The sequence below is a fragment of the Hoplias malabaricus genome, chromosome Y (genome assembly GCF_029633855.1).
Source record: "Hoplias malabaricus isolate fHopMal1 chromosome Y, fHopMal1.hap1, whole genome shotgun sequence".
Classification (NCBI taxonomy): domain Eukaryota; kingdom Metazoa; phylum Chordata; class Actinopteri; order Characiformes; family Erythrinidae; genus Hoplias; species Hoplias malabaricus.
In genome coordinates, this window is record NC_089820.1 from 61,058,881 (window position 1) to 61,072,902 (window position 14,022).

A 14,022-nucleotide genomic window follows, 5' to 3' on the forward strand; every position below is an offset into this window, starting at 1 on the left:
TGACTAAATGGATATAAAGCCCAAATCATTGTGTTGTGGTGAAACCCTGTAACTTTGGAACGAGTTGTGGTGAGTGGTGTTTGTGTTCCAGAACTAATCATCCATACCTGACCTCACTTACCGTTATCATGGCATAATGCAATCTGATTCCCACAGAAATGTTCCTGCGCTGAGTGTAAAGGCTTCTCAGAAGAGTAAGGAATACTCCCCTTTAAATTCTTATATTTCAGGGTTAATATTGGATGAGCTGATGTCCATTTATATTTGGCCGTCTGCTGTTTATATACAAAGCCCCTCTTCCCAATAACTAGCTTTCACAATACAGTTTAAAAGAGTGGCTGATGAAACTGCAAGGAAAACCGTATGAAGTTGCAAGTAGTATATAAGGTAAGTGATTCTGACGTGCCAGTGTCATATTGTTTGACAGAAAACCAGATTAGCTTTGATTTGAAGAGGCAAGAAGAGTGGCCTAAAGTTGCTTTGCTATGAGTGGGTGCCAGGCCTGGAGGAAATGCATGATCGAACCCTCACACACGCACACACACAATGTCCACATTGTGTCATTCAGTAAGGCCTGCATGAGTTGTATAATGAAGTGTGATTTCATCCTGTCTCCTTTCTCCACATCTCTCCTTTTTTAAAACACCAAAAATCACCAAGATTAACAGTTTAATTGTACAAAAACAATGTATAAAAGTACATTTGAACTTTATTGGGCTGTAGAATTGATTATTAATCCTAGAATATAGTAAAAGAGACCAGCAGATGCCAAATGATTGGTACAACCTGCTTTATCTATCTATCTATCTATCTATCTGTCTATCTGTCTGTCTGTCTGTCTGTCTGTCTGTCTGTCTGTCTATCTATCTATCTATCTGTCTGTCTGTCTGTCTGTCTATCTATCTATCTATCTATCTGTATCTATCTATCTATCTATCTATCTATCTATCTATCTATCTATCTGTCTGTCTGTCTGTCTGTCTATCTATCTATCTATCTATCTATCTATCTACAGTGCATACAATCCTCCAGCCATCCATCCATTACACATACAACAGCCATTTTTATTTTCCAGTTTATTTTAATGTAAAAATATCACTCACTCCTGATTTCATTCAGATTACTCACAGACAGGTTAAATAATAATAATAATAATAATAATAATAATAATCCATGGCAATATGCCTGATATAACTGATAGTACAGAAGTAGAAGAGTGTCTCGCTCCCTTGCTCCTCTCATGGAAAATATTCCAGATTCTTTCAGAATGATTTCCTGGCCTGCCAGGTCAATCCACTACAATGGGCAACAGCAATGGCACTGTCAGCAGTGTCACAGCCCCAACACTGTGCTTAGGAAAACAGAAACATCAGAACCAACCCAATAATACGACATCTCTATTTCTCAATTTAAAAAAAAAAATAGCATTGAGAACCTAATATTTATGTGCATGCACATTTTTTACTGGACAAGAACATCATTAAAAACATTTATGTGCTTCAAATCATTTTACAGGATGCCCTTTCCCTGCAGAAAAGAAGATAAACAAAGGAAAATGTTTAGTAGCAAACAATCATTTACAACATGATACCATACACTGCATATACACTGGACATCATAAGTTTGGGGACAGGCAGTTGTCTCCAAACTTTTGACCCTCAACAGACAGGGAGAAAAAAAGGAGGAAAAAATTGCTGGAGTCAGAAACTCGATGATACTTCATGGGACCCGATGGCTTTAATAACAACGTCTTGTAATCCGTGTTTAAGAAGTCTTCTCCAGCCGTAAACAAGGCTCAGTGTGAATGGACGTTATGATGGCCGTCCACTGAGCCACAAAATGTGTTACGAAGTGCTGTGTTTGGGAGTTCGTCCACGGAGTGTACGTTCAGATGATGGCAAACACTCTGAATGCTTTTCCTACTGTGGGATTCTGGAGGCTGAGGGAAAATAAAGAACACAGACCGATTATTTATGTGTTTTTAAGAATCCAATAAATACCTCCTACTCCAAAGGCCACAACTGGGGTGGTCCATACTAATCTCAATAAGCTTTGGGCTCATCTGACCACTGCAGTAAATAATGAGGTCAGCTCTCCAAGACAGGGGGCTGTTAGTTGAATTAGATCAGCACATTTAATGCCAACCTGCAATTATGCAGATAGAAAATGTCATCACTGGCACAGTGTACTTCCAAGACAACCTCACACTGTTCCACTCTTAATGGTTTTGGGCAAAAATCTTGACCATTCTACCCCTTACCCTCAATACAGGCAGCCAGTACATCCTGGGTGTCCGAAATTCAATGTCGTTAACAACGAATGATGTACAGATGATGATTCTTAAACAATGACACAAAGTTTCTATTACATAAAGCACTGTGAAGCAGTCCCTAAATGTGAGAAAAAGCACCTTTGTGGTGTAAATCCTGACGGAGTGACAAAAATAAAGACAAGAATTTGTGCAGGTACCTATTATTTGTGCCTTTCAGTAATACTGACTAAAATGGTAACTTCATAAACATATTTCACAAAGCTAAAAACACTAGTAGCGCTAATCTTAAAGCTAAAACTGGAAGAATGGCAGTACCACCACTTGCACTGCTAAACAAAAGAGAGAAAGATTGAGGTAGAATTGGATTCCAACAAAAAAAAAAGGTTGGACAAAGGCCTTTCCATTGGTGGAGGTACATTAGGCTGCAAAAAAAAACCTTGAAAGGTTGATGTTTTTCTGCTAGATAGGTAATTATCAGGGCCGGGTTTCCCAAAAGCATTTTAGAACAAAGCCGATTCGTAAGTGGTAGCGAGAGCATCAAACTAAACACTCTCTCGCTGTTAAGATGATCTTAACTTTTAGATCTTTTATGAAACTGGGCCCTGGTTTGTTTTTGTGTGGGATATTTGTTATTTTCCTGAATTATGCAGTGATCAAGGGTTTTAGAAGTGGAGCTTAAAGTAAGGAGGACTTTTTCAATTGAACTTTTTCAAAAGCCAGCTTACAAGTTTCCAGCAAATCACCAACTCCAGCTTTAAAGCTTGAATTTTGCCTTTATTTTCCCCAGTTTGTGAAGTCTAATCTTCCATTTCTTGTGAGCTACTTTAGCTTCATAAATCCAGCGCGAGGCTTAAAAAAGCAAACCAATGTTTATTCTATTGAGCCGCAAGGAGAAATTCATGTATTATGTAAAGTACAATTCTCCGCTTTGACTCCAGTCCTTCGGCATTGGCAGTGAATATTGATTATTTTCCCCAGTTTCATTTTACAAGAGCTGTGTGTTTTTTCCGTGGTTAAACCCAAGGACACTTACCTCTCTGATGTAATTCCATTCTGGTTTGATCCAATATGTTGCCGCCTCCTGTCCACAGGCATCACGTCCAGATATCCTCCCAAATCATTCTGAATCACACCGGCATGAATCCCCGCACGGCAGATACTGGACTTCTGTTCAAATGGACAGTAAAAAGAAGTTTGGAGACTTGTACAAAAATAGAAATTGTTGGCTAATATCTAAACCAAAAATTAGATGCATGAAATATCTCTCAGTACTTCCCTGCTCTAACTGTTTGAAAGCAGCACTGGCCAGAGTTAATCTTAGTCATTTTGGCCACTGAAAGTACCTTATAAACACCTAACCATGCTCTAAATGTTTACAAGAGCGTATAAATGATAATAGACTTACATCTGCGTAATAACGTGTCCCGATCACACGTGCTTGGCTGTTGTACAGACAATTCCGAGGACAAAACAACCTGAAAAACAAACACTTTCTTTGATATAGACAACTATATTGATTACATGTACACAAGGGATATGGCAACCATTTTGCTTTTGAAACACAGTCACCTTGCACAGTGTCTGACCGGCTTTTTGAATGGACAGTACTGAGCCACCGTTGTGTCACAACTGACGGCTTTTACTGCAAAAGAAAAATTAATAAAAGACATTCATTAGCCTTGGGGTTCACAGAATGAATGCCTGGCATTACTAAACCATGTGTAATTTATTACTAGTTACTTTTTAATCATGCTTTCTTGAAAGGACCCATTGAAGACAGTAGTAGAGGAGATGTTTTATTTTATTATGGGATGTTAGTAACGTAATGATAATGTGTTTTTGTGTCTACAGTCTTGTTAACGTTCTTTTTCACCTGAACCTGTTGGTACATATTTATATTTGAAGTAAGTTTCCTGAAGTTGAAGGGCATTGATAGGGTTTAAAAGGGTTAATAAGCAGGCCATACTGACCTGGTACTTTTGACACAGTGAAGGCATTAGCGCTGTGGTTTTTCCTGTGGAGGAAGTGGATGAAAAATAAACGTGAGCGCGGTGCTGAATTCCTCAGAGTTAGCTACAGGCCGCAGCGTGACTCAGCTGTAACTTACGCAAGAGTCTGGACGCCGTTTTTGAAGGACTTTGTGAAGCGCTGTTTTCTACCCACTCTGGTGATGTCCAGCCAGCCTCCATCATCATCTATAACTCCAGCATGTAAACCTGCACCACAGATACTGGATTGCTGGAGAAGAAAAACAGAGTAATGGGTGAAGATATAACACCAGTAGTAACCTTGGGAAAAATTTATAAGCAGTTTTAGTAAAATTGTATCAAAGTAGTCAAAGAAAAAACATACAAGAAGTACAATTTTATACAAAAATACTCTTCTCCTATTAAAAATAAACAATAAAGGCAGCACAAAGCTTCTGCAGAAAACTAAATAATAATATATGAATGATAATAGTTTAGGCATAACATATGTATGCAACAACACCACATGATTAGAAAAGTCAAGCAAATTCAAATTCAATTTTCTGCATCTTTTTTTTAAGAAACAAATACAGTTTCATGGTAAAAATGATGGTTTAAGACAGGGTTAGGGTTAATGATGGGTTAAGACTGGTCTATTACGGTTAGTGTTGAAGTTTAGACCTGATACGATGTGATGATCATGTATTATGTAGTATGTACATACTGTATATTACCATTACCTACCATGTCATAATGGCCTGATCCAATCACTTTTCCATAACTGTGTAAACAACCTGCTGGACATTCATATCTGTGTATGAACAACAAAACAGTCTTCAGTGTTTGGGGAAAAAAGAAAACACTAACATCCAACACAGGTACCGCTTTGGAATGCATCAGTCATCATGGATTATAACAATAATGGGTGATTTACAAGCTACTTAAAATTTTGATACAATAAAAATATAGTGTATTTTCCTATATTTTCCAGTGCATTTATTCCACTTTATTCAGTGTATTATAAATATTATAAATTATACAGTGTCTGTAAGTACCTGTTGCAGGTTGTTCCTTTGCATTGATCCCTTAACTTTGTATCACATGACACTTGCTGTGCTGGAAAAGGTAATATAATATATATATATAACAACGGAACGTAAAAAGTAGCATGACTAATTTAAACAGTGTTAATTTAATCAGTTAAAAGTTCACCTAACCTAAATAACTAAAGAACTATAGTTCCTATGCATAAGGCAGCTCACTAGCAGTTTACACGTAGCCAGTGTCTCAATTCACAACTTAACAAATGTAACTGACAAAATACTACAGAATCAGGAGGTCATACACATTTGCTCTGTGCTGATGACGTCATTGGTGTCTAGGCTGATGCTGGGGGAAGTTGGGGAAGGCTCTGGTTGGTGGGAAACCTGACTCCTGACAGGCTCTTGCTCTGGTTCAATATAATTATTCTCCTCTGGCTCTGGATCATAATACCTCTGGCTGCCATCATCTGGAAAAAGAGAAATAAGACAGCATAACATCTAAGTACATCAAAATTTGGGACCATCTAAACTTCTTGTGAAATTTACCAAAAGGGGAATTTGTAAAATCTGTTTTTCTGTAAAGATATTAGATTAACACATTTGTTGTAAACATGTGTCCACAGCTCTCATGAGTTACTGTTTCTCTAATTTGGTTAATATGAAGTGCAGTACCTTTATAGCAGAGATTATCTCTGCAGCCACCTCCATAACTGGCCGGACAAGCGGAGCATGGGCGTCCATGTTTATATGGAGCATGACCCCACCAGTTCCCTCTGAGAAAAACACACACACTAAGGATAGTACAACACCAAATGTACATATTATAAGAGCAGATGATCGACAATTATGTTGATACCAGAGGTGATAGGTGATGATGGGATTGTTTTTGAGATCAACAATAAAGAGGCTATTGTGGATAAAGTCAGCTGCATGTTACAGTACAAAGGGATCATACTCACACCTGTATTTAAAGCTATAGGATAGTATGTGAAAAATTAAATAAAAATAGTGATATGATGCTTTTCACATATTGCCCACCTCCTGAATATTTTTAAATGAGATTCGTCTCATTTTAAAGTGGCTTTAATGAATCACATGTGCTTGGGAAAGGACTGCTAAAATCTACAATGCTCTGCAGTAATGTAGTCAGGAAGAAAAATGCCTGAGAAATGAAGACTTTACTCACGGTGGGGAGTAATTGCAGACTAAATAAACAGCTTTGGCCCAGATCATGCCCCAGACATTCATGTTGTAACACACATTGATGGCACAGCCAATCTTATTACTGGTCGCCCAAACCAGCTGAAAGCACACAGGAAACAAAGAAAACCCTTAAATGACAGTAATAATGCGCAACTTTTACACAGAAGTAATAACCTGACACTTGAATACTGAAAAGTAGAAAGTACAACACACTTCCAAGATTTAAGTTTAAAGACATGCAAAAATCTCCTCAAATGCTTTTTGAATATGTTATTTATTAAAAAATTGGTTACTTATAATAAGCACTGTAACTGTGTCGTTATATTTGATTGTAGCATGATTTCAATATTTTCAATATTCTTTAGCTCCCAAAACTCCTGCATAAATCTTTCTGATCAAACACTGATCCTCAAAAAGCCTCAAGTTCTGCTGTTTCAGTACAACGATGATCATCAATCTTCTTAGAAGCAATATGAAGCTAGATTTCCCCAAGGCAGCATAGCACGACTATACTCTGTTTATGGCTGTGATATCACGGTCCTAAATGCTCTTTCAATCATACAGCTGCTGTTGCTACACGCCTAATCTTTTGGGAAACGTAGCCTAAGCCTTGTATAGCTGTTTCCACTGCAGTATTGTGAATAAAAGGATATTATGATCTGGACAGGATGGTGGAGTATGAACACTCATTGTAGACAATATTATACATCTTCAAATCTTAGCTCATTGAATGTTTCAGATAAAGTTCTGTGAAAACAAGCTGCAGATTCCTAACTTTTATTCCAAACCTCATTAGTATTTGTAAGAAGAGGCCGTTTTATTACGGTTTGCACATTTTCCTTTCCTTTTCTCAATAACAACTGATTGACAGTTTCATATCTTTGAGTTTGTCTCATGGCTAATACTGGTATAGAAAAAAAGCACTTTTTTCCGTATTTGGTTTTATTTGATTTTAAAACAGTGCAATATTTCTTGGTATTTCCCGCCAACATGATCTATCTGGATGTATTGTGAATTAAGCAACATTTCTACCTGTGTATAGTGTGTACACACAGGTCCAGAGCATCGGTATGGACAGTAGGGGTCACACTCCTGAGGATATGGGAAACTGAAATAACGGACCTCATCATACCATGCCTGAACATGGAAGGTGGGAGGTCTGTCTCTGAAAAACAAAGAAATAGCAATTGTCATCATTCTATCTGTTGGCAAACCATCCCAAACACCTAAAACCTTTATTTTGTCTTTCAATTTACTTTCTGGGGTGCAGCACGGGGTGCTTTTCACGGTGGCGCAGCAGGTAGTGTCGCAGTCTGCGTGGGTTTCCTCCGGGTGACTGTCTGTGAGGAGTGTGGTGTGTTCTCCCTGTGTCTGCATGGGTTTCCTCCAGGTGACTGTCTGTGAGGAGTGTGGTGTGTTCTCCCTGTGTCTGCGTGGGTTTCCTCCGGGTGACTGTCTGTGAAGAGTGTGGTGTGTTCTTCCTGTGTCTGTGTGGGTTTCCTCCGGGTGACTGTCTGTGAGGAGTGTGGTGTGTTCTTCCTGTGTCTGCATGGGTTTCCTCCAGGTGACTGTCTGTGAGGAGTGTGGTGTGTTCTCCCTGTGTCTGCGTGGGTTTCCTCCGGGTGACTGTCTGTGAAGAGTGTGGTGTGTTCTTCCTGTGTCTGTGTGGGTTTCCTCCGGGTGACTGTCTGTGAGGAGTGTGGTGTGTTCTTCCTGTGTCTGCGTGGGTTTTCTCCAGGTGACTGTCTGTGAGGAGTGTGGTGTGTTCTCCCTGTGTCTGCGTGGGTTTCCTCCGGGTGACTGTCTGTGAAGAGTGTGGTGTGTTCTCTCTGTGTCTGCGTGGGTTTCCTCCGGGTGACTGTCTGTGAAGAGTGTGGTGTGTTCTTCCTGTGTCTGTGTGGGTTTCCTCCGGGTGACTGTCTGTGAGGAGTGTGGTGTGTTCTCCCTGTGTCTGCATGGGTTTCCTCCGGGTGACTGTCTGTGAGGAGTGTGGTGTGTTCTCCCTGTGTCTGCGTGGGTTTCCTCCGGGTGACTGTCTGTGAAGAGTGTGGTGTGTTCTCCCTGTGTCTGCGTGGGTTTCCTCCGGGTGACGGTCTGTGAGGAGTGCGGTGTGTTCTCCCTGTCTCTGCGTGGGTTTCCTCTGGGTGATTGTCTGTGAGAAGTTTGGTGTGTTCTCCCTGTGTCTGCGTGGGTTTCCTCCGGGTGACTGTCTGTGAGGAGTGTGGTGTGTTCTCTTTGTGTCTGCGTGGGTTACCTCCGGGTGCTCCGGTTTCCTCCCACACTCCAAAAACACACGTTGCAGGTGGATTGGTGACTCAAATGTGTCCGTAGGTGTGAGTGTGTGAGTGAATGTGTGTGTGTGTGTGTGTTGCCCTGTGAAGGACTGGCGCCCCCTCCAGGGTGTATTCCTGCCTTGCGCCCAATGATTCCAGGTAGGCTCTGGACCCACCGTGACCCTGAATTGGATAAGGGTTACAGATAATGAATGGATGGAATTTACTTTCTGTGATCTAGGTTTAGAGCATTAAACACATGTGAAGTTTGATTCTTATCACAAACACAGTGAAACATTAAGACTCTAAGTTTCTTTAGAGCAAAACATTTCACCTTTAATGCCCCTCTGCGACTGTATTTACATTTCAGTGACTTAATTGTATAGAATAATGTTACACAGAGTAATATAGAAAATTTAAAAAATCTGTTGAATTCTTCCCAAAAGCTGGGAGTAAACTTTATTAATATGTAAATACGCAGCTTTAAATCGTGTCAAGTACATCACTTTGTTTATTTATTAATATATCTATTTATCTGTCTGCCATAACCACACTAAAGATGAAGTAAAGCGGGATGTCTGCCTTACAAACTAAGAATAACCCAACATTAACTGCATTTGCATTTAATACTGAGGTAACAAAGAGAATAATTGCTGACACCACTCTGTTAGAAAGAATGGAATATGTAGCATAATTTAACTAGGTTTGATTTATTTTTTTTACTGTAGGCCTACTGCTGTGATTAAAGAATACATTTGCCCCCCAAAAAGCTGATGTTGGGTTGAAAATCTGTACGTATTACTTGCCCCCAGAAAACGTGGTGCTGAAGTAGACAAAAAGAAGTGGTGAATAGCTAGGAGCTGAAATTATGAAAGAATCTGAATTTATGAAAGAGCACTAATTGTTAAAAACTTTCTTATTTGTCTACAGCACACATTACTACAATTAAAATGCTGATGTCGACGAATGAAAAGCTAATTGGAGACAGCTCCCTAAAGAGATTTGAACTTGTTCTCATTATTTGTGAACTATGCTGAGCAGCTGGAATTAGAAACATTTGCTTTTAAAGAATAGCCTGGGTCAACATGCTAATGCGGCTAACTAGGAATGCATTCCAGTCAGTCCTATAAGTTCCATAGGTTCGGATGCTGGAAAAGCTTGACTAAACTAGCCTGGCAGATGGAGGAGTTTGGTTAAACATTATTCATTTCCACTCATTGTTGCAACATTGCTGTTTTGATTGAAATGTAGCTTTTAGCAAGTCTTTTAGCATGTTGTTGAAGCAGTTTTGGATTGTTTACATTGAAGGACAAGGCTTTCCACATTAACAAACTCCATATTTACCCTTATGAGTTTTCTCCATTAATTTTTAGACAGGAATCACCTCATAGAACTGTCTTGAAAATCATTTATTCACATAATGTTACATACAGTTCATCACTGATATTTAAAAACTGAGACTGTTCGGCACTTCACATCAAAGGCACTATGTGTCATTCATTCAGTGATCAGTCTCCTGCTTTATGACATATACCCTATTAGAGTTTTGCATAATCTGCAGCTCACCTTCCCCAGTGAGCCCCCAGGTTCTGTCCAATCTGCGTGAGCAGGTGAGGCGGACCGTGTTCCCACAGACAGGTGTGAGCCCAGTCCTCAGCACTGCGCTCCAGCTCTGTATCCCACACCTGACACACACACACACACACAGAGTGAAAACGGTGGGGTTTAACATTTAAAAGATGAGATATTATTAGAACTTGATTCATGGCTTGTGATTTTTTTTATTTATTTTTTATTTTATTTTATTTCTTTGCATAATCAAAGTCTAAAAGCTCAGCATTAGCATAGCAACTAAACTTAGAAGGCAGTGGAACTTTAGAGCACCTCTTTCTTAAGAGGAAACAATCTCGCTGCATGTGGTAAACCGTGAACATGTCAGAAAAATAAACCACTCTTAAAATAAGTTCAGTTGCCTACATTTTTGTTGAATTGTTGTAATTTCTCAAGCCCGGTCCTACTCTCTAGACGTCAGTTCATGGCTATTTGGACACTGTAACACTCTAGATAGGGATCTAAACGTAGGTCAGTAGCAGTTTAAAAACCATAATGTGGTCCTGCATCACTGGCTTTACACAAGAAATCAGCTGTACCTGTGCCACTGATGATTTAACTGAGGCATACCTCTTTACTGGACTTGATCAGGGCTAATTGAAAATTACTGATAAACTTAAAGTGCCCCATAGCAGTTAATATGTTCCATGTGTGGACGATATTCATTCTTTAAATCCCAAAAGATTTTTTCCAGTAAATCCTGTTACAGAAAACAAGCTCCTGATACACACTCCACACACAGGTTGTATATGCTACAAAGTTAAAGCACTGTAAAAATAGGACATTCGGGAACAGCTGCACATGAGCCAAGGGTCACCGTGCCCAATGCCAAGTGTGCACTAGATGGGTATAAAGCCACAAACCATTGGGCTGTGGAGCAGTGGGAATGATGGCACTCCATCCGGTAAAACTGGAATGACTTGGAATGTCAGAACCCTCTGATTCTGTTGGCTGAATGCCATTAACCCCCTTATTTGCTGCAAAATATAATGTATATCGTCCCCAAAACAGGAAAAGCTGTTACAAGAGGAAATACTGGATAAGCAGATGTCGGTAAAGTTTTGCTTATTATCTTCCTTAACTCTGAAATATTACCTAACACTCTTAAGTGGATGATTGATTTAAGATCAATACCAGCTTTAAGAAACTGTGCAAGGCCCCTGCAGCTTCTGAAGGTGCTTTTAACTTCTGAGACTCACTTTCTGACACTCTTTACTTGAGGCAACACCTCATTAGCTGTTATACTTGCCTCCTGGGTGCAATCCAACTAAAATATGAATCTCCTGTGACCTACTTGGTTCCTGTTCAGAGCAATTGCCTCAAAGTCAAGGGTGAGGGGGTTGTGTGTGTTGGGGGTGGGTGGGGTGTTGAAATATTGTCCCTTCCTTCTCTTTTAGTGACTCACACAGTGTGGAGGGATCCAGAGATGGACAGATTCTACAGAACGGTTATTAGACCCCGCAGATCACAGATGGCCTCGGCTTTAAAAGAGACTTAAAACTGTGCTCTGAAGAGTTTAAAGTCGTGTTCCTTTGAAGACAGAATCCAGCGAGAACACAGCAAACCTTGTTATAGGCTTCGGGTTCCATTCTGTTGGGTCTGTTCTCTGTATTGTCGCTTGAAGTATCCATTTGTGCCAGAACCTGTGTCATATGTGTCAGGCACCGTATAACCATAAATAATAGAACAGAGCAGAACATAATAGCACCATTTTGTGCAACAGCTTTCTGTGAGTTTCTCGAGGCTGGTTTCTATCACCATCTGAGGTTCTCTAGAATGGAGCAATGACTTCTCTGCTCAGTATATAAACCTTTACTCAGTTTATAAACCTGTGCTTAGTATATAAACATGTGCTCAGTGTATAAATCTCCACACAGTTTATAAATCTGTGCATTCTACACCTGTCCACATCAGCTAGAGGTTTCACACAGGGACAGCAGAAGTGCTGAAAAAAAGTGGATTTTGAACTTGAGACAAGTTTGTGGTCTACTGCAAACATTTTAGGCCGGCTGGGGGCCCATAACAAACACACACATACACACACACACTCCCACAGCCTCCTGCTGTTGCTGGGGCCCAGCCAGAAATTTCATTTCTTGTGAAGCTGTGAGCCCTCACCAAATATCACACACTCCTGGAACTTGCCTTTACTCTCTTATAGCACGTCCTTTTGCAATGTTCTGGCCACACTGGAGACAAGCACTGGCTCCTGAAGCAAAAAACTCAGCAGCGGACACCTCAGGACAATATATTAAAAGAAATATAGGTGAAGGGCAGTGGCTGTTTCTCATAGTGCCCACAGATCAATGAGGCGTACTGAGGCCTTTCTGTCCAAGCGCTAATCTCTTACAATAACAGTGTTCCCTGCTCTGTGCTTTTCGAGCTGGAGTTTCCGGAGATTTCAAGCAAATATCAAAAGCTTAATTGCCGTGTGGAATGTAAAGTCTTTATGTAAATATCAATAGTGCCTCAGTATCCAATTTGAAGAATGATAAGGTTAAGATGTGACTGCATGCTGCATGTAGATAGGGTCATGTGACCGTCTCATGTGGTTATAAAGTACATGACTACCTCACCATGTACTCCATATTGGACGCAGGAGGGTAAACCTGTCCCCGGAGCTTGTTGTGAAGGTCCAGGATGAGTTGCATGTCACCGGCTGAGATCGCCCTCCTGCCCCTGGGCCTCGCCTCCCACCATGACTCCTCCTTCTCCAGGTAACTCTGCAGCATCTCCTCCACCTGGGTGGCGTTGGGGATCACCATTGCCACTGCAGCTTCAGCATACAGAAGAAACAGAGCGTGGAACAGCAGGGGCAATTGTGAAGGCTTCATGGCCAGATAAGTCCCACAGTTTGATTTAATGGTACTTTAACCTGTAAGGAAAGGAGCAGAAAACACAGTCAAGGTCTATTTCAGTTGCAAATGAACACTACATTGTTTTAAATTTAGACTTTTTTAGGTTAGGTTTTATGTGACCAGACCTCAACTAACTTGCTTTAGGTTCCGACGTAATGCAATCAATTTCTGTTCTATTCCTACTGAATTTGTGTTAAAAGTAACTGGGTTTTGGCCTCGTGGATATGATTGAATATTCATTCATTATCTGTAACCGCTTCTCCAATTCTGGGTTGCGGTGGGTCCGGAGCCTACCCTGAATCACTGGGCGCAAGGCAAGAACACACCCTGGAAGGGCGACACACTCACACATTCACACCTACGGACATTTTTAAATCGCCAATCCACCTACCAACGAGCGTGGGAGGAAACCGGAGCACCCGGAGGAAACCCATGCGGACACAGGGAGAACACACCATACTCCTCACAGACAGTCACCCGGAGGAAACCCATGCGGACACAGGGAGAACACACCACACTCCTCACAGACAGTCACCCGGAGGAAACCCACACAGACACAGAGAGAACACACCACACTTCTCACAGACAGTCACCCGGAGGAAACCCATGCGGACACAGGGAGAACACACCATACTCCTCACAGACAGTCACCCGGAGGAAACCCACATAGACACAGAGAGAACACACCACACTCCTCACAGACAGTCACCCGGAGGAAACCCACGCAGACACAGAGAGAACACACCACACTCCTCACAGACAGTCACCCGGAGGAAACCCACGCAGACACAGAGA

General features: G+C 40.9%; 1 protein-coding gene across 1 annotated transcript; it reads right to left on the reverse strand.

Annotated features, from left to right (window-relative positions):
* Window positions 1-1,248: 1,248 nt before the first annotated feature.
* Window positions 1,249-13,203, reverse strand: LOC136678780 (cysteine-rich secretory protein LCCL domain-containing 1-like). Its single transcript, XM_066656916.1, has 14 exons — window positions 12,946-13,203; window positions 10,325-10,443; window positions 7,518-7,650; window positions 6,469-6,584; window positions 5,955-6,055; window positions 5,585-5,749; window positions 5,295-5,355; window positions 4,984-5,050; window positions 4,380-4,510; window positions 4,243-4,286; window positions 3,842-3,914; window positions 3,678-3,747; window positions 3,306-3,439; window positions 1,249-1,939 (listed from the first exon to the last, which is right to left on the reverse strand). The coding sequence occupies exons 1-14, from the start codon at window positions 13,201-13,203 to the stop codon at window positions 1,888-1,890; spliced, it is 1,524 nt and encodes a 507-aa protein (XP_066513013.1). The 3' UTR covers window positions 1,249-1,887.
* Window positions 13,204-14,022: the final 819 nt, after the last annotated feature.

Coding starts and splice junctions, on each gene's coding strand:
- LOC136678780 (XM_066656916.1), bottom strand. CDS start 13,203: ATGAAGCCTTCACAATTGCCCCTGCTGTTCCACGCTCTGTTTCTTCTG. Junction 5,750..5,954: donor AGATAATCTCTGCTATAAAG/GTACTGCACTTC, acceptor CTCTTTTTCCAG/ATGATGGCAGCCAGAGGTAT. Junction 3,748..3,841: donor CCGGTCAGACACTGTGCAAG/GTGACTGTGTTT, acceptor TTTGTTTTTCAG/GTTGTTTTGTCCTCGGAATT.